Consider the following 23,791-nt stretch of genomic DNA (forward strand, 5'->3'; position numbering starts at 1 on the left):
TGGACACTTTGTCGCAAAATTCTTCTCGAACAAATAACTTGAGACAAGAGTCAGGAATGAACAAAGCATTGAACGAGCGTGAAGCAAACAAATGATAGAATGAAATGAAGCAGGATCAACATCAAACAGAGACAACAACAATTAGATCATGAACAGAGACAACAACAATTAGATCATGACACAGACAACAGTGTAGATTACAGGGGTCGCTCTTCGCGCGCATGATTGCAATAATCAAGAAAATCCTCGAGCTTCATGTCCATGGTTGCTGAGACTCTAAACCTGAGCTAACGTCAACAAAATCGCAGCATACTCCTTCTCTTACTTGGTGTCTGCATATTTCTTCAACAGATTCTCACACTTCCAGCTCTCGCTTGCCGGCCATTTCGGGATGACGTCGGTGAGAATGACCTGGTTCAACAGAGTAAACCTCTCCTCTCCTCCTCTCCCCTCTCTCCCTTCCCTTCTCTTCCCTCCCTCCCCTCCCCTTCCTTTCCAATCCCCTTCTCCTCCTCCCTTCCCCTCCCATCTCCATCTCACTAACCGGCAGGTTGCGCTTCTCATAGTTCTCTACAAACTCCTGGGCCGTCAGCCCACTCCGCCTAGGGCAGTCTGTCAGCATTCTCACACAAGGGTGCTCGAAGGCTACCTGTCGACGTTCTCGACTGTGAGCCAGCTCGGATCGATGGCCATGTTGGCGTCTGAAGGGAGTCAGGTAGACGTCGACGAGGAAAGAGACTCACTCATCCACGGCTCGAAGAGAATGTCGGAGTAACAATCCTGACTTGACGGTCAACCAGAAAGTTGAGAAGGAGACGAGGAGGGGATGGAGAAGGAGGAGGGCAAGGGGAAGGGATACAGGAGGACGCGATGTAGTAGTAGAAGGAGGAGGAGGAGGAGGAGGAGGAGGAGGAGGAGGAGGAGGAGGGAAAGGGAAACTGGACAGGTGTCATCATGTCACTTACTTTCATCCTCAGCGGTTTATGCCCTGGAAACTTGCTGTTGATTCGTTTTAGAAAAGTTTCTTTCCAACACTTTTGAAATCTTGAACAACAGTTAGGGATCTTTTCAAATGATGCAGGATACCGTGCCTGAAATCTCCTCCAAACTTGCTGATCGTCAGTTCTCTCCAAATATTCTTTCGGATGGTCACGAAATGGAAAAGAGTGAATAGCAAACATACGGTATGATGGCTGAAGCAGTACATGCCCACACTGACTGAAGACAGTCCTGAAAACTTGTCAGCAGCTCTATCAATCTGATCAGAACGTCTTACTACACAGGGCATGATGGTCAAGGAACGATAATATCTGTTCAAACAGCATCACACGCAAGATTGACATTGCAAATGTTTCAACGTGTAGAATTGTCTTGTCATGCAATCTCCGGAACATTCCGAGCGAGGCCGTCAGCTTGTTTTCCATCGCAACGTCGCAATCGAATAAATTCCCTTCTCTGCCCAGCACTGGCGTCAAACCATCCCAGCAAACAAGGGAGCCCTACGGTTTGATTCCATAAGGATTGACGTCTTCTTCTAGAGCCTCCCTGTTGACATCCATGTCGTCCAGCCAACGTGCCGTCAGTCACATGCCATTGAATTTCATCTCTCACCTCTCCTCCTCATCCCCATGTCGTGCTCGCTTTCGCTCAGGCTCTCCCTCCATCGTCACGGTCTACGTACACGCTAATGTCAGAGTTGAGAGTTGAGGAAGAAGTGTAAAGGAAGAGGAGGAGCAGAAGAAGCAGGAGCAGAAGAAGAAGCAGCAGCAGGAGGAGGAGGAACAGCAGCAGCAGCAGCAGGAACAGCAGGAACAGGAGCAGCAGCAGCAGGAACAGCAGGAACAGGAGCAGCAGGAGCAGGGGCAGCAGGAGCAGGAGCAGGGGAAGGAGGAGCAGGGGCAGGGGCAAGGTCAGGAGCAGGAGGGGGAGGTGAAGCAGGATGAGGATGAGGATGAGGATGAGGATGAGGATGAGGATGAGGATCAGGAGCAGGAGCAGGAGCAGTTGAGCATGAGATGCGTCTTCAGACACGAGAATTAACTCAACATGAATTACTAGGAAGAGAAAAAGACAGTGAAAGAAAGAGGCAAATTTAATAGGAGAAGAGCAGAAGACAGAGAATCTGACAACTAGCCTTGTAGGTGTCAAAACAGCCTGTCATCCGCACAAGGAGAGGCAAGGAGAGGAGAGGAGAGGAGAGGAGAGGAGAGGAGAGGAGAGGAGAGGAGAGGAGAGGAGAGGAGAGGAGAGGAGAGGAGAGGAGAGGAGAGGAGAGGAGAGGAGAGGAGAAGAAGGCAGCACTGCGGGACGGTAGGGAGAGATGGGAAGAGGACAGGACAGGACAGGACGGACGGCAGGAAGACAGCACTTTGGGATGGTGTGTCGGCAGAGGAGCAGAGGAGCAGAGGCGAGGAGAGGCGAGGAAAGGGGAGGAGAGGAGAAGAGAGGGGACAGGACGGGAAACTTCATGGTGACACTCGGCACAATCAGTGACGTACCCACGCTTCAGGATGATGACAGAGACCTTCTGCCCCAGCCGAAGTTGCAAACGAACCTGCTCAAAGTCTCAGAACAACAACATCCTCCTCTTACTCCTCCTAACCAGGCTTCCTCTCTCCCCGAAGAGCATCTCCTGTACGGCCTTGAGCGATCGTCCTCTTGTTTCCTTCTGGTCGATCTGCAGGATCTCTGCCCCCACCGGCACCATGCCCGACATGGCGGCCGACAGGTTGGGAACGAGACGCTCGACGACAAACACTTCCTGCTCCATGACACTGACCTGCCCGGAGACTGAGGAACGAACAAGGAAGGGAATCGGAGGGAAAGGGGGAGGGGGGGGAGAGAAATGTGGGAGACAGGAAGTGGAGGGAGACGGAGCGGAGGGAGGGAAAACCTGTTTGCCGGTAAGAGCGCTGCCTATCACGTTTCCCACGGCACTTCCGAGCGCTTTGCTCCAATCCTCAGCACCGTGGGAAATGGTGAGAGGAATCTGAACAGACGGACGGGATGAACGAATGCCAACGATGATGCCGACGCCGACTGGATCTAGAGCAAAAAGACAAGTGAGGAGGAGCGAGACGAGAAGAGGCGAGGCGAGGAGACGAGACGAGAGAAGAGAAGGGGAGGCGAGAGGGCAGAGTGAACATTGGAATCGCAGGGCCAAGTACGAGGAGAATTCAGAGGATAAGCCCTCAGGAACGAGTGGAGAGCAGAGCAGAGCAGAGCAGAGCAGAGCAGAGCAGAGCAGAGCAGAGCAGAGCAGAGCAGAGCAGAGCAGAGCAGAGCAGAGCAGAGCAGAGCAGAGGAGGGTGTTACTTGGAAGCTTGTAAAATCTTTCGAGGGCTGTAAGCAAACATTTCTTCTCCTCTTCAAGGTTGCGCAAGATAGCCGCAGCATGCTTGGAGTCATACACCATTTCGTCCACGACTTCCTGCACAGGCCGTGAGTGAGGAAAGGAAAGTCAGGAAGAGGCAGAGGCAGAGGCAGAGGGAGCGAGGGGAGGGGGGGGGGGGGTGAGGAAATGAGGAAGAGGAAGAAGAAGCTGAGGATTCAGAAGGGGCGAGGGATGAGGCGGCCATAATGACCTGAAGTTCAACTGCCATAGCATCCGCCATGCTGCGAAGTTCAGTGATGTCCTCAAGAGGAAGATGAGAAGAGATAGGAGCAGCAGGAGTCCAAGCAGCAAGAGTCGAAGCAGCAGGAGCAGGAGCAGGCAACTGACGAATTTCTTCGCTGCTGCTCATTGCTGCAGGAGTCTGAATGTCTATGCTCGCCTCCTTGTTGGCATCCTTGAGCATCTTCGACATGTTCGCCACTTGGGAGAGGGAGAGGATCCAACTCTTCTCCATGCTCTCCTGCGTCCTCCCCGACAACAGGCTCTCAAAGCTCCCAAGCACAAGACGCGCCTCCTCCTCCACCTCCCTCAGCTCCATCGTCATCCGCGTGAGCTCTGAGCTGACTATCTCACTGAGTACCATTCGAGCCGCCTGCTGCGCGATCCTCTCGGCGTTCGCCGCCTCCCCCTCCTCGTCTCTCCTCCTCTCAACCTCGACCCGCAGAGCCTCCCCGAGGTCCGCGAGGCTCGAAGGCAAGTCGAGAGCTTTCACTTGCCTCTCCATCTCCAGCAGCCGCTCCTTCGCTCTCTCCAGCTGCTCCCCATTTCGCGCTCTCTCTTGTCTTGCATCCCTCAGCTTAGCTTGGAGATGCTCGATGACACTGCGATTCGCCGCCTCCTCCGCAAACATCCGGCGGACCTGCCGTGTCGTCTCCTCAAGCTCAAGAGATTGAACTAGCAGCTTCTCCATCCTCTTTGCCTCCTCCATTCTCTGCTCTGATTCTTCCTCCTTTCTCTCCTTCTCGTCCTCCGTCTTCTTCTCCTTCACTTCCTCTTGCCTCATCCACTTGTCTTCCTCTTGCCTCCTCTCCTTCTCAGATCGGAGCTGAGCGAGTTCGAGTTCACAAGCCTGCAGGTGCGACTGCATCTGCTGGACGATCTTGTCATGTGCCAACAGTGCATCCTCGCAACACAGCAGCTCATGTTGGATCAACATGCGCATTTCCTCCTCCTCTTGCTGGGCTGTTGCTCGAGCTCGCTCCTCCTCCTCCTCTCGCTCCTTGTCCTTCAGGTGAAGATGATTCATCTCATCACTGCGAGCACATTTCATCAAGAGCGGAGAGACGACAGACTAGCGCACAAGATATCCTTCATAGCAGCGTCCATGTCAGAGGTGAGGCAACGGAACGATGAGTTCAGCCGTGCAAGTTCCGTCAGGATCGATCTCAGCTGCTTGTTCTCTTCCATGCAACCTTGAAGCCTCAGACTGCAAAAGTTTGACAAGGACAGAGGAAGAGGGTGAAAACTCTCACCTGTCGAAATTCTTTGACATATATCTCTGCCCCTCATCGATGCCATCATACTGTGAGTAGTAACCTGGCAAGCAGCAAGTGTGACGCTGTCAACTGGCTTCATCAACGTCTTACAGGAGCTGGAGTCCGATGAGATGTCGTCTTCTTGGGTCGCAAAACTTCTCTGCTTGAGAGGTGTCAAGACCAAGGCAGAGCCGTCAGCATCACCCACTCGAAGCTTTTCACTTTGAATCGACGAGGCCGTCACGTATGACTCGCTGTCCTGGGGTACGAAAGTAAGATGCAGTGATAAAGAAGGAGGGAAGAGAGGGAGGAGGGAGGAGGGAGGAGGGAGGAGGGAGGAGGGAGGAGGGAAGTGAGGAGAGAGCATGTGAAGGAGGGGATTCACGTCAATGTCAGCTCACCCTGTTTGACGATGAATCGCTGTTGAGCCATCGTGGCAAGTTGACCTGTTTGTCAGGTTAGTAGTGTGCGAGATAGACGATCGACAGGTCAAAGTCAGGAAAGCAGAATGAAACTGATGGAAGCGACCTCAATGTTGAATAATTGCCATGGCCTCCGCAACTGGCAACAACTCAAAAACCATCGGCTCCCCACTCCTCAACTACCGTGAGCGACACAGTGGAATCCTTTGGCCCAAGGATGAGTTGTTTGATCTGCCTGCCTGTCAGTAACCAAGATGTTGTCCGTCGATAGTCACATGGCGCGCGATCAGATCCTTGCAATCGACTCCGTCCACAGCGACAATCTCATCTCCTGTGACCCATCGTTCAGGAATCCTCCTGCTCCTGCTCCTGCTCCTGCTCCTGCTCCTGCTCCTGCTCCTGCTCCCTTTCTGCTCCTGCTCCTGCTCCTGCTCCTGCTCCTGCTCCTGCTCCCTTTCTGCTTCTGCTCCTGCTCTTCCTGCGTCACCTATTTGGATCTTCCCATCGCAGTCGGCTGATCCTCCAGCCAAGATCGAGTTGATAACCACCTTTCCTTCTGCGTTCCGAGCGAACTGAAATCCTGGCCCAGCAAGGGGAGCTGAGAAATCAAGGTTGTCAAGGAGGGTATCAAACAAGCAGCTCTACCAGACGCAATTGTGCTCGAGATTCTGCGCTCAGCTGGGGTATAGCTGGACACATCTGAGTGCCAACCATGTAGGAAGTTGTCGGCCTGGATCTCATGGGCAATGGACTCATAGAAGGCTTCAGTGTCGAGCAGCTCTGCTCTGATCCTCTCCGTCGAGGCGCAGTCGATGCAGAAATCTAGCGAGTTGCTGCTGAAGAGAGAGCCGTTGGCCTCCATCGATGTGAGATTGTCTGCAGATACAAGTTAGTCCGGCGGGATACGATCAGCACTGATCGTGTACCCATAGCCGCCTGCATGCCGGTAACATCATCCCTGCTCGAGATTGATGCAGCCATGTTGCAGGGGAACAGATGAAGGTCTGCAGGAGAACAGATGAAGGTCTCAAAAGATCGATGCTTGCCCGTTCGCTTATCTTTGCGGTGTGGCTGCCAGGAGAAAAAAATAATAGCCGAATCAGTCAACAATCATCACGACTGAAGTCATCTGCATACATACCTCTTCGATCTCCTTGTCTTTCCTTTGCAACGTTTTCTATGGTATCATGTTCTTGAAAAATATTTGACGCGGCACTGTCAAGAACATATTCATCTTCTCTCGCCATCGCTGAAAGTCAACAACTCTCTCTCATGTTCTGTCAGATAACAATCTCATGGATCCTATCCTCTTCACCACAGAGAACATCCCTCATGTTTCTTTCAACCTCGCTCTTGACTCGTTCAGCGTATCTGGCTACCAGCCTCATCTCTTCCCCTCATCTGGGTTCTGGGATCATGGATAAACAAAACTTTTCCTTGCAGGATCTAGAATTTTTCGACCTTCATGTCTCCTGTTTGCTGCTCTTGCGCCCACTATTTTGTCCTGTCTGGTCTCGATTCATCAAGTCCTTCTGTCCTGCTACATGCTTCTCCCGCCATGACTCTTCACAGCCCTATGCTTCCATTCCACCTATCGGATATGATGGCCTGCCATCAGACCCGACAAGTGCGGCCATTTAAGCAGGGGGTGGTCTGGCAGACCAATGGGTACGGCAATCGATCTAGGATTTTCTTGATCACCGGTCATACCTAGTACCCACAATAATAAGCACAAAAGCACGGGCAATATCCAACTTTAAAGGGGTACATTCTGATAATTACCGAAATAAGTGGGTAGGGGTAGTGAGTTTACTTGCATGTTCCCATGGGATGTGGGTGGGTGGTGTATGAGTGAGGCGGGCCTGAGTATCCTCCCGGCCGGACCGGGCCCGCCGCAGCTGAGCAACCGATTCCACTTGATTCGAATCGATTCGGTCCGATTGAATTTGGGGAACATGGGTCTGCGGGGGGTGGGGTTATCAATGTACGGGTTATTATAAAGGTAAAAAATGGGGTGTAATGAGGAAATGACGTTTTCGAGGGGGTGGGGGCCTTACGTTTCTATTGAGTAAAAGTCAGCAGGACGTAACTGAGAAGGGGTAGCGAAAAGTAGCTTGTCTTCAAGGACCGGGTACTTAAATACCATTTTCAGTCGAGAGGGTGGGTACTTTGGAGATTCGGATAGAGGGTACGTTACCAAGGGGGTCAAGGCAATACATCCCAAGGGGTAGGGTATGTTTTGAAGGGGTAGTGTAGTAGCATATGTCCCTATTACCCCTACTTTTAGCTTATTTATATCCGGTATTTTGATAGCAAGGTTTTCCATCGAATCAAGGGTGGGTAGAGTAGGGTACAAGCCAGGGAGGGTGGGCATACCAGTGTAGAATGCAACAAGGGTGAAGGTGGTTGAGAAGTAAAGGAGGAAGGGGAGAGGGGGAGAAGGGAAAGGTTGGAGAAGAAATGGATGAGGTAGTCGGGGGCTTGAGGTTTTGGAGAGATGACTTCATCTTAGATGTAGGACAACGAGTGATAGTTGTTGTTTGACAGGAAAGAATTAATGTCAGAAGACGTAGTTGATAGTATTTGCTTTCATACGACAATGCTGTTGATGGATCAGGCGGAATTTCAAGCAAACATTAAAAGAAAGACCATCAACGGATGATTCTGTTGATTGAAACACTATTCAGTTAGTATTATACTAGGGGAAACCAAATTCTGGAGGATTTGTTCGAGATACCTCTCTTGCTAGGATGAGTCTCATTTCTTATTCGAAACTGTATGCACAATTTTGTGCCAAACAAGATTGTCGTTCTACATTTTCACGATTGACGTCTCTTCTTAGGTCTCGTCAACGACAACAAGCTTACCCTCCTCTTCCTATTCGACTTTCATCTATTTCTTCGACTTCCCCAAAACTGCAGTGAAATGATCCTTACAAGAAACCTTCTGTATGGCGCGGTCGGAACTCTTGCAGCAGCAAGTGCTGCAGCGACTGTGGCATTTTCGAGCCAAACTCGTACTTTCACCACGACGACTTCCAAAACTTCGTCTCAACCTATTTCTGAGTCCGAAGGGAAAGATTGTGATTGCGCGCCCCTCTGGACTTGCATGCAAACCAAATGCGGAGGAGAACTCTGCTCCGAGTGCTCAGGTCTCGAGACTCAGCTGAGAGCCTGCCTTGCCAGGGTGAGTGATTCTTGTTGCATGTTCCTTGTCTTGATGGGGCTTCGCTGACATGATTGGGACAGATGAAGGCCTCGCCCAAGTGGGGTTAAACCTACGTTTGCTGTGATTGTAGTTTTTCTCTGTTTCAATCGTGCTTTGAGACACATTGTTGAGCGTATTTACTAAAATACGAGGTGCCCATATGCGGCCATGTTGCACATTAAAATTTCCAACTCTCGCTGCTGGTTTTCCTTTGAACAAATTTATATCTTCACAGAACATTTATAGAGTAGTTTCTAGCTATCGGCTCGACCGTTATCAGATGCTTGAAAGAAAGAATAAATAATGTTAGTAAGACTATACTATGATGCGGTCACGGGTTCTCCAGAAGAGAAGTGACCATGGCCCATCCAGGGCTCGTCGACGATGTCACTCTTGCAAGGTGATTCCGAGAGAATGTCACTTCCTGAGTCTGACCTGAGAAGCGATCTCGTTGTGATCCTCTTGAGCCCCAGAGGCTGAGAAGACTTTGTGACCGGCTCCTCCTCAAACCTTCTTGACCTTGGCATATCGTCAATAGTCTCCAGGTTGTTCAGCAAATTTTCAAGTGAAGGGAGGGAAGAAACGAAATTTTCAGACTGAACTCCTGCTGGCATATCCTCGGTGTTAGACGGATGGAAGACTGGCATGTCGTCTGGTCCATCCTCAATAGGCATGCGCTCAAATGAGCCCAACGGTGCAGGCATCGCAGAGCTCTCATTGAACGTCTTGTTCAACGGTTCGTAATCCTCGTCCACATGAGAGAAGAGGCATTCTGCAGAATGGAGTTCCTCAGTTCGCTCTCCGCTTGCATAGTCTGCAAAATTCGCAGGGACCGAAACAGGTCTTGATTCTGCGTTCGTGCCCAATGAAATCACCGCGAACGAAGCGTTGTGGACGGCATAAAGAGCTGGATCTTCAGCCTTCTTGCTCAGATCACGACCAGCAACCAGTACATCACAGCAATTTTCCATCGCCACCTTCATCAAAGATTCTGCTACCGGGCCCGTAGCCCTCAAGCGCTTGACGCTCTTGATACCCAGCTCGTTGCATTTCTTCTCGAACACATCCGAAAGGATCTCCACTTCAATTCTGGCAAGCTCGTCCTCTTGCAAGGAGCTGGTGCTTCTTGGGCGTAGGATCAACGATTTCCTCACTGCCTTCGTGGTGATGACCAGATACACCTCATCTATATCCCTGCACAGTAACTTGGAGGCTGCCCAATCAAACGCCAATTTTGAAGCATTTGTGCACTCGACGTGAAAGAAAACCCGCCTTGGCAAAACAGTCAGGAATGCGCCAGCTTCGTCCTTAGGCTTCTTGATGACCATCACGGGGCAAGTACAGAGCTGAGCAACTTTAGAGCTGACCTGAACAGCATGTAAGGACAAGCCTAGATCAAATCTCAAATTCACTTACCGATCCGAGCACAGCCCTTTTGAAGGTGTTCAATCCACGACTCCCGATCACACACATGTCACAACTGTTTGTCTTTGTCGCCTCGCTAATCACGACCTCGGGCGACCCCTGAGCCAGGACAACGCGATAATTGACTCCTTTAGCATTGCAAAGATTTTCATATTTCAGCAGAACTTTCACTCCAAGCTCTCTATTTGCATTGGTCCCGAAAACAGTATCGCGGTCATATGCATGGACTAGGATCACCAAATCCTGCTTTCGAAAGAGGTTTGCACGAGCCCAGGCAAACGCTGCTCTGGTCTCAGCTGTATCATTTACCGCCATGGCGATCGTTCTCGCTGGTGCATCATGCCTCTGACACCAGCTTTGAGCATTGTATTGTGTGGTCATAGACAGACGATATCCTCTCTGTTGATTTTCAAACCTTGCATACACAGGGGTGCTAGTATATGGCCGTGCACAAAAGGGATAGCTCCCAAATTCGTTCTACGCCCACATAACAGATTTCCTATACCAAGAGCTTCCGAGGCGGTGATAGGAGAGAAATCGTGAATTGCGAGGGGGGAGAATGACAGAGAACTAGGTTTCAGTGAGATATCAGGAGGAGCTGGGAGGCGGTTGGCAGAGAATGCAGCGGGAAGGAACGGGAAAGGAGCGGATAGGAGGGAGGATCGTCACGCTGCTTGAGGAGAGGAGGCCAGAAGTACATGGGGTGGGTGGGTTATCTCTGTATAAAAAGTAGGGTGGGGGTGTAAAAGGTTGTGTTTTTGGTGGTATTGGATGGGGTGATATCCCAGAGATTGTATGGGGTAGGGTCATGTGGTATTCAGCTTTGACGGTGGGTCATCAATATGGAGGGTGGCATAAGTCTTGGGGTGCATTTCATTGATCATGTACCGGTACTTCGATGTTATGTCAGGGGGTTCTGAAATGATGGGTTCCTTTTTCATGGGGTCGGAAAGGACATGGAGGGGTACGAGTGGGGTCAGGGTAGTCTGGGGAGGGTAGGGGTACACTTGAAGAAGTCACACCACCCTATTGTGAGATAATATTCCACCAACAGGCTAGGTACAATGATACCCCACACCTTCTGATCAAAATTTTTAATAATAGTGGGGTACCTGATACCACCCGTGGTACCTCGAGGCGTGATCAGGATCAAAGCCTTGGGTGATGGTCGAAAACGACCCCCTTATGATATTGGTCAGGGGGTAGGGGTAGGGGGGTTCTGGACGAGATGTTGGGGGCTTCAGCAGTACGAGGGGATCTTATCATTTAGTATGAAAACAAGGGGTACTGTGATACAACTTAGGGGGTGGTTATCCATGGAATTGAGAGAAATATTTTGTGACGCCTAGGGTGGGGTAAGGTACCAAGGCAGGGGAAAGGGGGGGGTCACTTCAGTAGTGGATACCAGGGAGATGGGGGAGGTTTTGAGCAGATACTACGATATTTTATAAGATAAAATTTAAACCCGTGATCTGGTTTTAAGATCAAAACGTTTGAATGCAACCGTTCGGGTTTCGCAGCTTATGAAAATGGATCCTGGGGGGCATAACGGTGTTATTCCTGTGGTAAATGAGGTATTTCTAAAAAGTATTTATAACGGGGGTCATATCTCCTCGATACCAGATAGTTTTCCGATATGTCTTATTTTCGAAATTCCTCTTGGGGCGCAACTAACCTTTCCAATCGAAACGATGGGGGTTTGGGACAAACCTAGAGGGTACCTAGATTGCTCTAAATTTTTGTTAAAGTTTTTGAAGTTCGCCTCTGTATTGAATTAGCCAAAATGTTGAGGACAGTGCTGTAATGCTTCTCACAAAGTCGATGTATTGCTGACTGTCTTTTTTGCTGTGCTGAACGGTACCATATAAAACCTTCATTTTATAGTAAAATGAATACTTGAACTGAAAAAGAATTTTAAGGGACTCGTGCAGGGCATGTGGACGTAGAGACGGGGTCGTATCTGAAAAAAATGGAGGGGGCTCCCCATGGAGGAGGTAGGTAGGGAAATAGTGTGGGTAGGGTACTCGACAAGGTCGGGATTCAGCACCATGGGGTATACACAAGGTTTTGACAGAGGACGCACAACAGAGAAACTGAGGGAGTAGGGGTATAGATTTACACCTTCAGACTTCGGGTACCCTACAACCCCTTGGAAATATTTTCAGCTCAACCCTATATGTGCAGCGTAATTTAGGGGGTGGGGGTGATTGTCCAGATTACCTCTTGACAACGAACAGGTGTAACATTTGTAGAAATGGGGGCCAGAGGAGACGGACCTGAAAACTCCGCAAATGTGAAGAGCTCAAGGAGTTTTAAATGGTGCCTTGAAAAAGAGGAGAGCTAAAAGCATTAAAATTCCCCGGGGGCCGGCCCGCCGGCTCCACGACCGGCATCGGGTGAGATTTTCGGGGGAATGGGCGTAAACATGCTGGAACTGGACGATGGAGGGTGGAGGATAAAGACAGCGAGAGAGGAGAGGAGGAGGAGGAGATCTTCGTTCCTCGCTACCACAACATCGCACACACCCTCCCCTTCATCAAAGAACTTCGCATCGCGCAGCGCGAAAGCCTTCGGTTGGCGAGTCAAGTGCAAGAATTTGCTCCAAGTGTCAGCGTGGAGGAGGAGAGGAGGGCTATGCACTGGAAGACTGGTGGTCACGGACGAAGCCAGCGAGAGAGAAGAAGAGGTTCGAGGAGTCGGACTCTGCAGGATCAGAAGGTATTGTGGACAGATAGTGGGCGAGAACATTCCGCGTTTACCTGCGTGGATCGAGTTTGGAGAGAAGGAAGAAGACAACGTATTGATATGGCGAGCAGAGATCGAGAGCTGTGAGGAGCCTATCTTCCTTGAGACTATCACCATGTTTGACGGAGAGGTGACGACCGAGCTGTCAGCTTCGCATGCTATCCAGCAAACTCGCACTCGCAAGATGGAAATCTTGATGTGGACCTTCATCAGCCTGGCTCTCTTCCCTATTGCCTTTGCCTCCCTCAAGGTGCCTCGGATGCTGCTGATGCCTCTTACGGTCCTCTCCTCCCTGCTGTTGGCCTCCGTCATCCCCAAACTTCAATGCCGCTACGTAGGAATGGAGGAGGTCTGGACTTCGGCGATGTTGAACGGTTGGCAAAGTTTCAGCTATGCAGGAGTGATCAAGTTTTCCGCGTGCTTCGGCGTTCTTGGCTCCATCAGGAGGCTTCTCTGCAGGTTGAACATCTTGCCGCTTCAAGTCAGACAACAAACAGGCTGGCTCTTCTCCGGGCCCTTTCATGATGGTCTACCTACCATCTCAACCTTGTGACCTTTCTAACGATTTGCTGCAAGGTGCAAGAATGCCGCCCAACCCTCTGTTTGGGAGGTTGAGGTTCCTGCCGAGTAGCTTCGGTCCAGGCATCGTCCGCAAGTATGCTCCTTGCGTCAGCGACATGTTCGCCGTCCTCTACGTCAGGATGGATGAGTTTCCGGGCCATTCAAACGCGACGTTCCAGTTTGTTGCGGGGTTCTTGTCTCAGGTCAGAGATCGGGCGGGTCGTTGCAACTTGTCTTCTGACGATTTGATCAACTGCAGCGCGAACAGTTCGGGTGCATCGCTCTCAACCCGTGGAAGCAGCATGTCAGCATGCATGCCAGCTGCGACGGGATTCTGTTTTCGAAGCACAGCAAGGCCTCCTCCTCCCTCGGCTCGTTGCAGTCAAGCGGCGATATGGCGAGAGGAGCCAACAAAGTTCGAACAGACTGGGCGATCATGTTGTGGTCGGATGGGGACACATTCGAAAGTTATCTCAAGGCTGTCGGAGAGCATTGTCGAGCGAGGGTACCGGCAGACTGCGAGCAGGATGGAGGGGATTTGAGTGCGTGCGAGTTGGGTCCGGGGATGCCGACGGGCTGGTGCAGCTGGTATGAGTACATGGAGAAAGTTTCGGAGCAAGACTTAGAGTTGAACGCGCGCAAGCTGCACGGATGGCTGAAGCAAGGGGTCGACTTGAGGGTGTTACAGCTCGACGACGGATATGTCGATCACTGGGGAGACTGGACCAAGAGCTCAAAGAAATTCCCGGAGGGAGCGGGGAACGTCGCAAGCATTGCCGGGAGATATGGCCTGGCAGGAGGTGAGTCAAGAGTTGTTCCCTTAGCTTCTTTATGTTTGTTTCTCGTCCCAACGACTCTGTCTGCAGGACTCTGGATTGCGCCGTGGGCTGCGGATAAGGATGCTCTTGTCGCAAAGGAACATCCTGAATGGGTTCTCAGAGCAGACTCGTGGGGAGATGCGTACAAGTCGCCATGGCTGTGGCTGCTGGACTTGTTCTCGTCAAGAGCTGCCAACAGTGGATTTACACACCCGGGAAAGTGGTTCTACGGACTAGATGCTACTAATCCTGAGTGAGGGCTGGGAAGGGAGGGCGGGCGGAGAATCTGACATGCCTTGCCAGGTGTCGAGCGCACGTGAAGTCTTTCATCCAAGAGTTCGTGCAGCAGCACGGCATCAAGTTCCTGAAACTCGACTTCCTGCATGCAGCAGCCCTCCCAGCGCTGCATTTTGATCCAGCGCTCACAAGAGCTCAGGTGAAGCTCCTTCTGATGCCGACCCTCGACCTGATGGCGTGTCGAGGTCTTTCAACTCGCCCTGCAGACTCTCCGTGAAGCCGTGGGCGATGCTTTCTTCCTGGCTTGTAGCTGCCCAATGGGTGCAGCAGTGGGATGGGTCGACGCGATGAGGGTATCAGCAGACACAAACCTCTCTTGGAAGCCGGTCTTGACTCGCTCGCCTCGTTGCCTTGAGTCTGACTCTGAGGCTCAGTGGCCGATCTGGTGGGACAAGACCAACTTGCCGTCGGGGAGGAACATGATGCGCAACTCGCTCGTCCGGCATCCTATGCATGGCGTGTGGTGGATGAACAATCCTGACTGTCTGGTGCTCGCAAGGTGTTTCTCACTCTGCCTTCCAAGTGACCCCCGTCTGATTCTGCTGCAGTTCCGATCGCGATGGTTCAACCAAGCAAAGTTACGCTGAGGCCATTGGGAAAGCAACTCTAGCAGGTAAGCCACATCGATCCGCAGTCAGAGTCAGTGAGTCTGCGGGCAGGAATGACCGGGGGGCTTCTGTTTCTTTCCGACGATCTGCTCTCCCTCCCCGTAGAGCGACTCCGCATCCTTCAGTGTCTGTTTCCCCCGCTGCACTCCCAACCCAGGTCGCTCGTTCTACCCGCGCACGTCATCTTCCATGGTCAGAGCGAATGCCCTGAGGTTCTAGTCAGCGAGGTCTGCTGGTCCTCTGCTGGGGGGTGAGGGTGGAGTTACTTGCAAGCAGCTGACAGGGCCGGAGGGCACCTGGATGTTAGTCGGCCTCTTCAATCTGAGCGACCACCATGACGCCCGGGCTATCGCCCTCACGTCTCTCCCCCTCCACCTCCGAGACGACGAAGAAGTCAGAGAGCCTCCTCTTTTCCCCTCGGGTGACCTTCCTGCAGGTCGTGGTGTATGACTTCTGGAACGGACAGGTCTGCACCTGTACCTCCAGCCACAGCTCGTCTCACTCTCCCCGCAGTGTACGAGAGGCTGGGCCTCTGCCATCTGTGCCATTCAGATCCCCGCGCATTCCGCTGCTCTCCTTGCTGTGAGTTGCGTCAGAGCGTCCCGGAGCCGCTGATGCTTGCTCTAGGTGCGGTACAGGAGGACGCGGGAGGAACCGAGCTACCTGGGCTCAGACCTTCACTTCTCGTGCGGTTTGGAGCTGAAGAAGTGAGCCAGGGACAAGAGTATCCTGTGTTGATCCTGAACCAGGTGGGAGACGGCGGACAAGTCGATATCGATGGAGCTCAGCGTCCCCAGAACTGCTCAAGGGAGCGTTTGGATCAGTCTGCCGCTCGAGGACTGTGAGGTAGAGCTGCAGTCGCATGTCAGCACAGCCCGTGACCTGTGTCGCTGCAGCACTGTAGCGACTCCACACCTCGAGTGATCGGATCGGCTTACAAAGGAGGAGCCGTCAACAGGGCCTCCTCGCCTGGTCCCTCATCTTTCTCTTCCCCTCTGGCTCCGGCTGAACTTGTTGCAGGAGGGACACCGATGAATTGCATATGGAGGATCCCTGTAGTGGTCGAGGAAGGATGCCAATCGCTGCTCGAGATCTCCTGGGCTTGATCGCCCATGATCATCTCCACTCACTCCCTCAGCGGACGTGTCGCTTGTGTATGTAAACAACAGGAGGGTCCCATTGGCTCGTCCTTGTAATGGTGTTGTAGTAGAACTTGTTTCCCTTGTCGTCGTGCTCCAGCCGCCAATGAGGCGGGAGGATTGCTTTGTTCCCAGCCAAGGCAACATATTCTCCTTCTTCTTCGGGCCCTCCATCGCCCTCGTCCTTCCATGCATGTTTCGGTGACTTGCCCGCGGCACCGCTGCTGTTTTCGTCGGACAGGAACTTTGACAGGAGAGCGACTCTGGTCTCGAGGGTCTCAACCAGCGACGAGAGCTCGGTCACCTTGAGTTCAAACTTTCCCAGCTTCTCTCGAACTTCTTGCAACTCCTCCCAATCTCGATCGAGGGACGGCATCAGCAGGAGCTCCTCGTACTCTTTCTCTCTCTCCTCATTGAACCTATCGGTGTCCGTCTTCTTTCCCCAGTAGAACATTGCTCGGAACCTCCGCAGGATCAGCTTCTTCATCATCGAGCGAAACTTGGTGGCCATGGGGTCGTCTATGCCGTTTCTAGACACCTGCATGAACTTCTGGTTGAGAATGGCCGACGAGATCCTGACCAGACCGAAAGTGCAGATGATCTGAAAGAGAAACAAGAGGAAGGAAGCCAGGATTGCATTTGACTGCATCAAGGAAGTGAAGTTGTTGTCTCCGCGCATCATCATCTTGTATTGCTCGTAACAAGAATCGAGAAAAGAAGAGAAGTTGGACACGTCTATCCCATATGCCACGAAGAAGCTCACCCCGAATACAATGTTGCAGAAAAAGATCACCACGAGGAGTGTTGTCAAGTCATCGTAGGACTTGAAGATCGTGTATGAGATGTTTGCAAACCGATCGTTGGTGAACTTGCTGAAGCTAAAAGCTCGACCCCAAACGAAGATGCTGTTGAACGAAGTCCAATTCCATATCTGTGAGTAAATCCATCCTAGATTCTCGAAGTCTAACTCCGCAAACTGAAGATGAAAGTGAGAGAGCGTTCACAGTTAGCCAACTTCACCTTGTCGTCTTTCTGCTGTGATGAATTCACGTATGGTATCGATATGATCAGGAATTGTATCCGAAACGCTAGACTGATGAAAAACACCAAATACATCATAAGGTTCAGCCATTTCCTTGCAGCTTGTATCAGCTCACGGTTTCAAATTGTTCGCAATTACCAAGGGTTTCTCCAAAACCTTGCACCGAGAGCGTTCCATTCGAAGACATCCTGCACGATCAGAAGTAGCACGAACACATGAACAATGATGTCGAAAATCAAAGCAGCATATTGCCTGCAAACAAACTAGTTACAAACATTCTCCACCTTTGCAAGAACCTCTCTGAAAAAATCCCATCCTGAAAGCGCGAAACGAGCTCACGGGAACTACTTTACCTGTCGCGAACATTGCGAGTAAGCATATCAGGACGTTACAAAAGAGAACGCGAATACCGTAGAAGGTGAACTCAAAGAGGAGGCGGAGGGAGAGGAAGTAGTTGAAGAACGGGTTGTAAAGGTTGATGTCGAACATGACGGCTCGGGTCTTTCGGTCTGTCCATCTCTACTTGAAGTTCAGAGACGAGGTGACAGTCGGAGAGCAAGGAGGCGGAACCTGCGACTCGAGGTACTTGAACATGCTCAACACTTCTCCTCTCGTGTAGTTCACGGGGATGTCGATGGCATATCCCCCGCCCTGTGAATATGCCATGACGAGCATGCGATAAGGGGGAGGAGACCTGCCTCATAGTAGCCCAGGCTTGCCGTCATGGGATAGGAGTTTAGCTCTGCTGCCGTGCGGTAGAAGAGTTTGGTAGGAGGAGGCCACCCGGCGATGAAGGAGTCGGGCGGCATGTTGGCTGTCGCTCATGTCAGTGAGGAGGAGAAGAGGGAGGACAGGTCGGACTGTTATCAGGGAAGCAGCTCCTCATGTAGGGCCTCAACCGTGATGGGATGAAGAAGCTCCCGTCCTCGCACGAGACTTCCTGCGTCCGAACTTGTCTGAGACGGAAAGCTTGTACAATCACGTTATAATGCAGCACTATTCGTTCAAAGTAAGCATGTAGCATCTGAGTACAAACAAGCGCACCAGTTCTCTTCTGCTGATCGGTATAATTGTCGTGATTGTACCATGTTTCTTGGAAGAGATACTGAGGAACGACAGAGTTCATGTAATTCCAAAAGTCTGACTGGGTAGAAATGTTCTCGAACGTCTTGAAAAATGGATCCACAGGAAATGGCCTGTTTACATGAAGTCAGAATGTCAAGGATAAAACGTTCAACTGATACATTCCTTTTCATGATGACACTTCTGACCGTGTCGACATAGTTGTATGCATCATGAACATCGCGCTGAAGGTATGTAGATGTCGTGAAAAGAAGCAGGAAGCAGGCGTAGAACACGACTTCTCGGACCTTCTGCCTGCGAAATATATCGATAGCTTCCTGCAGGTTGATGTTTGCCTTGGCCTTCATTCCAGCAGCTTGCAGCAGGCGACGAGCATACGCAGCATGTTCCGAGTCTGCATCCTCCGACTCCACTGTCTCTTCCGTTTTCAACATCGTCGACAAGAGCCAGAACAAGTTGCGGAGGGCTCGACCTATCGCACGATGCTGCTGCCTTCTCGTTTTCCTCCTGCCACGAGCTCCTCGTCCTCGTCCTCTCCCTTTTCCTCCTTCTCCTCCTCTGCCAGCCGTGTGCGACTCCCCGCCATTACAGTAGCAGTAGGCCCGCCTGGGAGCTGAGTGCAGTTGACTAAAACCACTCCAATACGAGAGCTGCGAGGGTTCTGACGGACTTGTTCTGCTCCTCGTTGCCATGCGGCGGGCTGGTATGGAGTACCAGGTCTCTTTACTGGTTTACAATACAGCACTACTACTGCTACACGAGCATGAGCTCGTCCGCTAGGCCCCTGCGACAGAAATGAGATCGAGGCAGGTGCAAGAGCAAAGCATGATGCATACATACCATGGCACAAACATCTTCTTCTGCTCGTCAAAGACGTAACAAAATGAAATGTTGTGCTTTGCACAGGCGTCTCGCAGGCTGCATACCCATACCTCGAACTTGTTGAGAATCATAAGATCTCCCAGTCCTCCGCTCTTGTGTGTCTGGTTTCCTCTTCTGATTCCCTCCATGATCTCATCCCATGTCTGCTGCATCTGACAGTGGGGATAGACTGATGCGAGGAACTGAGGCCGCAATTCAACCTCATTGCTCGTGCCATAATCCAGCGTCACGTTCATTACATTCCAGCTCTCCACTTGTACCGGACCAGATACCGTATCAGAGGGTGTAAGAACACTTGTGATATTCAACGTGATCTCTTGCTTGCGGCCAATGGCGTTTTGAATTCTGTACAAGAGGATGCTTGTGCTGTCCCGAAGAAATGACGTTCCCTTCACACTAACGGAGGTGTTAGCACCTTTCATGCCGTTGACTGTTGCTAAAACGTTTGAGAAGGGAGGAAGTTTGAAGGTAGATGGAAACTTCACGAAAATGCTTCCGCCCACTGGGATACCTGTGACAGTCTTGAACGTGACTTGAGCAGAGGTTAGCTGTGAGGAGAGAGGTGTTGACAAAGATAGATTCACATAGGACAATTTGTTCCTCGTCAGAATCACAGCAGTATTTCCGGTTCTGCTGAACCAATAATGCGTCATTCGGTTCAACTGTGGATCGTTGATACGATTGTTATAAAATTTCATCTTGTAACTGGGAACTTTTGTAGTTCCACGCAATTCGTCTGTTGCATCAAAAATCTGGATTCCAAATTGTACTTTGCGCTGTTGCAGCGCACCGGGAATCTCGCCAGGAGTATACAACGGGTTGACAACTCCAGATATCGTGAAGTGAATTCTTTGAATTGTGCCTCTCACATCTGATGATTGGACATCAGCATCTGTATCTGAATACGTCATCATCTCAAACATGTTCGTGCAAGAAGTGCTCGAGCACGGGTCAGATGAGCCAAACCAAGTTCCTACTAGGACGTTGTCGGTCACCGCCGGCTCTATGGTCAATGACCCTTTAGAAGATGGAGCAATTTTGATGAAGCCAGCTCGGTTTGTAATTCCTTCGAGTCCAGTCACCCCCTCTCCAAACCTTCCTCCTCCTGATATGTTGACAACGGAGTTCGATACATTGAAGCCATACGGGAATATTACTCTGATGATTGTGTACTTCAGCTGAGTGTTGCTGTGATAGATAGCTGGATTGATCCCAGCGACAGAATATATCGGATACAGGTCGATAGACACGTACACGCTGACATCATTGCCGACGCCCAAGCTTGAAACGGAGATGTTGGCGTCAACAGGCAGGACACAATCTCCAGCAGGACATGAATCAACATGGGTTAGGTTGTAGCTCATTGTTTGAGCTGTCACTGTGTGAGGAACAACAATGGAAGCAAGGAGGAGGAGGAGATGGGATGTCATGATGTTGCAGCGTCAAGTTATCTCCCTCTTGTCTTGGCCTCGCTCTTCGCTTGTCATGCACTCATAAAAAGAAGTAACGATTCTGCTCTTCTTGAAACTGCCGGGCGCCTGCTCGGCTGGGGCCGGGAGCGGCCCGGAAGCTGAACTCCGAAACGACCCTGGGACTGAACAACAACTAAGACGAGGGCTCGTAACCTGTCCAAGTACCCTCAGTCCGTCGACCAAAAGACAGCAACCTCTTCCTATCCAGTCTACTAGCATGAACGTGTAGGGCAGCAGTCCAACTCTAGGTTGGGCTATGGCATGAGGCACCGGCAGCTGCTGCGCCAGCTGCTGCTCTGCTCCAAAGCCTACAGGGTCCTCAGCCCTCCCATCCTCCTCCTCCTCCTCCTCCTTGTCGTCTCTCGCTGCTTCCTTGATCTAGGGGAACAGCACCCTCAGCATGAGCAGGGGAGTAGCGGGGAGTTCAGCACCCCGAAGATCGTCCTGACGTCTCCAGCTGAGGAGAGGGCATCAGAGCAGGTCAACGAGATTGGAGGACCGGGCGAGAAGAAGCATGAGGAGAATGAGCAAGAGCATAAGATTAACGTCAGTCAGAGAGGAGGACTGTTTGTTCCCACCTACGGCGAGATCACCGGTAACACCCCCTAGGGATCAATGATTGGATTCCATGTGTCTTCCTAGTACCTTGATTAGATTCTATATGTGTCTTCCTAGTACCTTGATTAGATTCTATATGTGTCTTCCTAGTCCCTTGATTAGATTCTATATGTGTCTTCCTGGTCCCTGGGCATGGTCTGACTTTTCTTGTCTCTTCGATTGCTGGAATGACAGATAGCTTCCTGGAGAGACAGGTCAGCTCTGCCTCTATGTATAGAATTCTCTGATCCGTTAGTCACAGAGAACCCTAGGGCCGAGAATTCTAGCCGAGGATGTCTTCTTTAAAGCGGAAAATCATGGTTCGCAGGTGGGAGGATACGAGTGTTCTTGATGAGGTGTAAGAGATAGTCTTGAACGCGCTGCACTGTCCAGGTCCTTGTGCACACTCTCCTTGCAACAAACCTGGCGTTGAAGGAGATCGACGTGAGCTGGGTAACTCAGCTCACGTCTGACCGCCTGGATGGCTTCAAAGCGATGATGGCGAGGCGAGCAAACTCTTGCTCATCGGCTTCATCGTGAGGGCGCATGCAGGTGGAAGGGCCCCATATCAGCCACGTTGTACTGCAGAGAACTGCAGCGGGACCTCGACCTCATTCGGCCGCTTCGCGACAGGGTGAGATGAGTGGGGGAGGAGAAAATTAAGGTCATGACGATGAGATTTCAGGTTGACTTCCATCTCGTCCTGGCAGATCTACATCCTGGCAGGTCTGTCAGTGATTGCAAGACGACAGGTGACGACGTTGCTGACGCTGGCTCAGGCTCTACCCAGTGAACACCTTGAGGAATCTGGCCATGGATAAGGTGAAGCACTTCTTCAGCCTCTGCAGTTGACAGTCTTGGTGCCAGTGTCGAACTCAGTGGATGGTGTTGGTTGACGCAGACTTCGTGCCAAACGATGACGTATACGACCTGCTGCTGCCGCGTCTCGAAGTTTGCCTTGTTTCTCTGGTATCGTTCTGTAAGCCCAGTCGCAGCCATGGGGAAAGACAGGAGGCAACGAAATTTACGTGCTTCCCGCCTTCCAAATGCAAGACAAAGGTTGCTGCCGAACTGAACGAGGTTGAACCTGAAAGAGGAGCAGAGAAAGGCATACCTCGAAACAAGATGGAACTCCTGTCACTCGGTCCGGCCGTCAGTCAGGTCAGTCGACGACTCTGCGATAGAAACACTCACTTGGCCACGTGGCAGGTTCATCCAGAGAAAGGGAGGGACATCGCTCACAAGTACACAGACTATGAGAGATGGAGAGTGTCGGTGACAACTTTCCTTGTCCCTCCCGCCGACCTCTGAGCAGCCATCGCAGAGTGAGATCTACGAGATTCAGTATAGAATGCCTTACGAGCCATACTATGTCGCCAACAAGCGGATCCCAAGGTTTGAGGCTCCCAAATGATGCGATGAAGAGTAAGCGGGGTGTGAAGATATGAAAGCGCATTCGTGGGCTATGGAAATGACAAGACGGGTCAGTGCTATGAGGTGTGGAGGTCCAGAATGAAGTACAAGGTAGTGCAGGTTGAGAACAGCGCACTGAAAGACTGACATCTGTAGATTTTGCCGGATTGTTTTGTCTTCCACATGGACCATCCTCGGGGGGACTGGCTCAAGTTTGACACAGAGTGAGGAGGGAGTATCTTTCAATCCTTTCAATGAGCTGGACCGCAGGTGGATCATTCGTGGGCCATCAACTCTGGAGACCTTCTTGAAGGAAGTTCATGGTACGGGCAGAGCTTGTCCACTGCGATGTGCTGACGTGGGTGATGGTATCAGTGCGATACACGGGAAACAAATCAACTCCACACGAGGCGGGGGTGAATCTGCATGTGATAGCAGGTAAGAATGTGCCTGCCCTCTCCAACTACCTTGAGACGCCCTGTAGGGGAGCAGGGGGAGAGCTGCGAGGACGCATGTCTGAAGAGAAACCTCAGCTGCCGGTGAGCTGGTCCCTTACGGGAGGAGCTGGTTGACAATAATCGTAGAGCGGAGCATGGACTAGAAGTGAACGACTGCGAGGTGAGAAGATGTTCTTGTTTCCTCCTGGTTCACTTCTCCTGTGCCCTTAGAGGGTCAAAGAAGCCCTAGGGGGACTTTGTGAGGGATCGTGCAGGTAGTTGGTTCCTCGTTCTCACTTAGATAGCTACTTAAGAGATTATACAGCCAGGCGTTGTTCGGCAACGACCTTCCAGCCTTCAACCACAAGTACAACATGGTGATGCTTCGTGCTAAGGGAGGAGGTCGTTGCCTGATGACGTCATCAATTTCAGTGTCTGGTGAACCAGAAGCCCGGGGAGTACCCGCTGTCCTGCCGGATCAGACAGGTAGACCTGCTCGCTACCTTCTCGTCCTCTGATAGCCGCAGCCGGACTCGAATCGCGTTTGTCCCTGTGGGGAGAAGTAGGTGCGAGGATGCTGCTGCTGCATGTGATACCTGGCGCAGGCTAGAGCAATGGCTGACGGAGCATTGGGTGGAGGAGATAAAGAACAAGGTGAGCGACATGAAACGCACAAACACGCGCTGAGAAGCACTGAACATGTCTCCCTGCCAGAGTCTGGAAGAGTTTCAGTTGACATGGTTCAAGTGAGGTCCAAGCAGCCTTCTTATTGTT

General features: G+C 51.4%; 7 protein-coding genes across 7 annotated transcripts; 3 read left to right on the plus strand and 4 right to left on the minus strand.

Annotated features, from left to right (window-relative positions):
• Window positions 1–197: 197 nt before the first annotated feature.
• GUITHDRAFT_103933 (hypothetical protein) lies at window positions 198–6,272 on the minus strand (the record flags this gene model as incomplete). The annotated part of the gene is made up of 21 exons (XM_005837041.1): window positions 198–282; window positions 326–411; window positions 545–602; window positions 650–701; window positions 744–780; window positions 1,184–1,230; window positions 1,277–1,455; window positions 2,499–2,554; window positions 2,603–2,779; window positions 2,894–3,045; window positions 3,316–3,430; window positions 3,585–4,647; window positions 4,695–4,820; window positions 4,867–4,930; window positions 4,981–5,128; window positions 5,271–5,315; window positions 5,475–5,522; window positions 5,567–5,622; window positions 5,779–5,889; window positions 6,003–6,167; window positions 6,218–6,272. 21 exons carry the CDS (start codon window positions 6,270–6,272, stop codon window positions 198–200), a joined length of 2,925 nt encoding a protein of 974 aa, XP_005837098.1.
• A 1,871-nt stretch (window positions 6,273–8,143) lies between these two features.
• Window positions 8,144–8,694, plus strand: GUITHDRAFT_151226 (hypothetical protein). Its single transcript, XM_005837042.1, has 2 exons — window positions 8,144–8,477; window positions 8,540–8,694. The coding sequence occupies exons 1-2, from the start codon at window positions 8,217–8,219 to the stop codon at window positions 8,564–8,566; spliced, it is 288 nt and encodes a 95-aa protein (XP_005837099.1). The 5' UTR covers window positions 8,144–8,216; the 3' UTR covers window positions 8,567–8,694.
• A 124-nt stretch (window positions 8,695–8,818) lies between these two features.
• On the minus strand, window positions 8,819–10,304 carry GUITHDRAFT_103934 (hypothetical protein; the record flags this gene model as incomplete). The annotated part of the gene is made up of 2 exons (XM_005837043.1): window positions 8,819–9,865; window positions 9,915–10,304. The coding sequence occupies 2 exons, from the start codon at window positions 10,302–10,304 to the stop codon at window positions 8,819–8,821; spliced, it is 1,437 nt and encodes a 478-aa protein (XP_005837100.1).
• Window positions 10,305–13,665: 3,361 nt separating this feature from the next.
• Window positions 13,666–15,206, plus strand: GUITHDRAFT_67122 (hypothetical protein; the record flags this gene model as incomplete). Its single annotated transcript, XM_005837044.1, has 7 exons — window positions 13,666–14,029; window positions 14,096–14,177; window positions 14,235–14,300; window positions 14,351–14,483; window positions 14,530–14,670; window positions 14,713–14,875; window positions 14,983–15,206. The coding sequence occupies 7 exons, from the start codon at window positions 13,666–13,668 to the stop codon at window positions 15,204–15,206; spliced, it is 1,173 nt and encodes a 390-aa protein (XP_005837101.1).
• An 880-nt stretch (window positions 15,207–16,086) lies between these two features.
• GUITHDRAFT_103936 (hypothetical protein) lies at window positions 16,087–18,650 on the minus strand (the record flags this gene model as incomplete). The annotated part of the gene is made up of 7 exons (XM_005837045.1): window positions 16,087–17,067; window positions 17,112–17,226; window positions 17,272–17,321; window positions 17,473–17,486; window positions 17,544–17,652; window positions 17,704–17,784; window positions 18,405–18,650. The coding sequence occupies 7 exons, from the start codon at window positions 18,648–18,650 to the stop codon at window positions 16,087–16,089; spliced, it is 1,596 nt and encodes a 531-aa protein (XP_005837102.1).
• Window positions 18,651–18,969: 319 nt separating this feature from the next.
• GUITHDRAFT_103937 (hypothetical protein) lies at window positions 18,970–20,462 on the minus strand (the record flags this gene model as incomplete). Its single annotated transcript, XM_005837046.1, has 2 exons — window positions 18,970–19,000; window positions 19,057–20,462. The coding sequence occupies 2 exons, from the start codon at window positions 20,460–20,462 to the stop codon at window positions 18,970–18,972; spliced, it is 1,437 nt and encodes a 478-aa protein (XP_005837103.1).
• A 369-nt stretch (window positions 20,463–20,831) lies between these two features.
• On the plus strand, window positions 20,832–23,767 carry GUITHDRAFT_103938 (hypothetical protein; the record flags this gene model as incomplete). Its single annotated transcript, XM_005837047.1, has 24 exons — window positions 20,832–21,165; window positions 21,291–21,382; window positions 21,430–21,495; window positions 21,561–21,703; window positions 21,756–21,801; window positions 21,853–21,893; window positions 21,947–21,989; window positions 22,035–22,118; window positions 22,163–22,226; window positions 22,270–22,328; window positions 22,377–22,442; window positions 22,492–22,562; window positions 22,610–22,691; window positions 22,737–22,804; window positions 22,851–22,903; window positions 22,956–23,018; window positions 23,065–23,119; window positions 23,165–23,198; window positions 23,249–23,292; window positions 23,343–23,394; window positions 23,450–23,503; window positions 23,545–23,579; window positions 23,623–23,671; window positions 23,732–23,767. 24 exons carry the CDS (start codon window positions 20,832–20,834, stop codon window positions 23,765–23,767), a joined length of 1,734 nt encoding a protein of 577 aa, XP_005837104.1.
• Between the last annotated feature and the right edge of the window lie 24 nt (window positions 23,768–23,791).

This window comes from Guillardia theta (assembly GCF_000315625.1).
Source record: "Guillardia theta CCMP2712 unplaced genomic scaffold GUITHscaffold_15, whole genome shotgun sequence".
NCBI lineage: Eukaryota > Cryptophyceae > Pyrenomonadales > Geminigeraceae > Guillardia > Guillardia theta.

Coding starts and splice junctions, on each gene's coding strand:
- GUITHDRAFT_151226 (XM_005837042.1), top strand. CDS start 8,217: ATGATCCTTACAAGAAACCTTCTGTATGGCGCGGTCGGAACTCTTGCA. Junction 8,478..8,539: donor TGAGAGCCTGCCTTGCCAGG/GTGAGTGATTCT, acceptor TGATTGGGACAG/ATGAAGGCCTCGCCCAAGTG.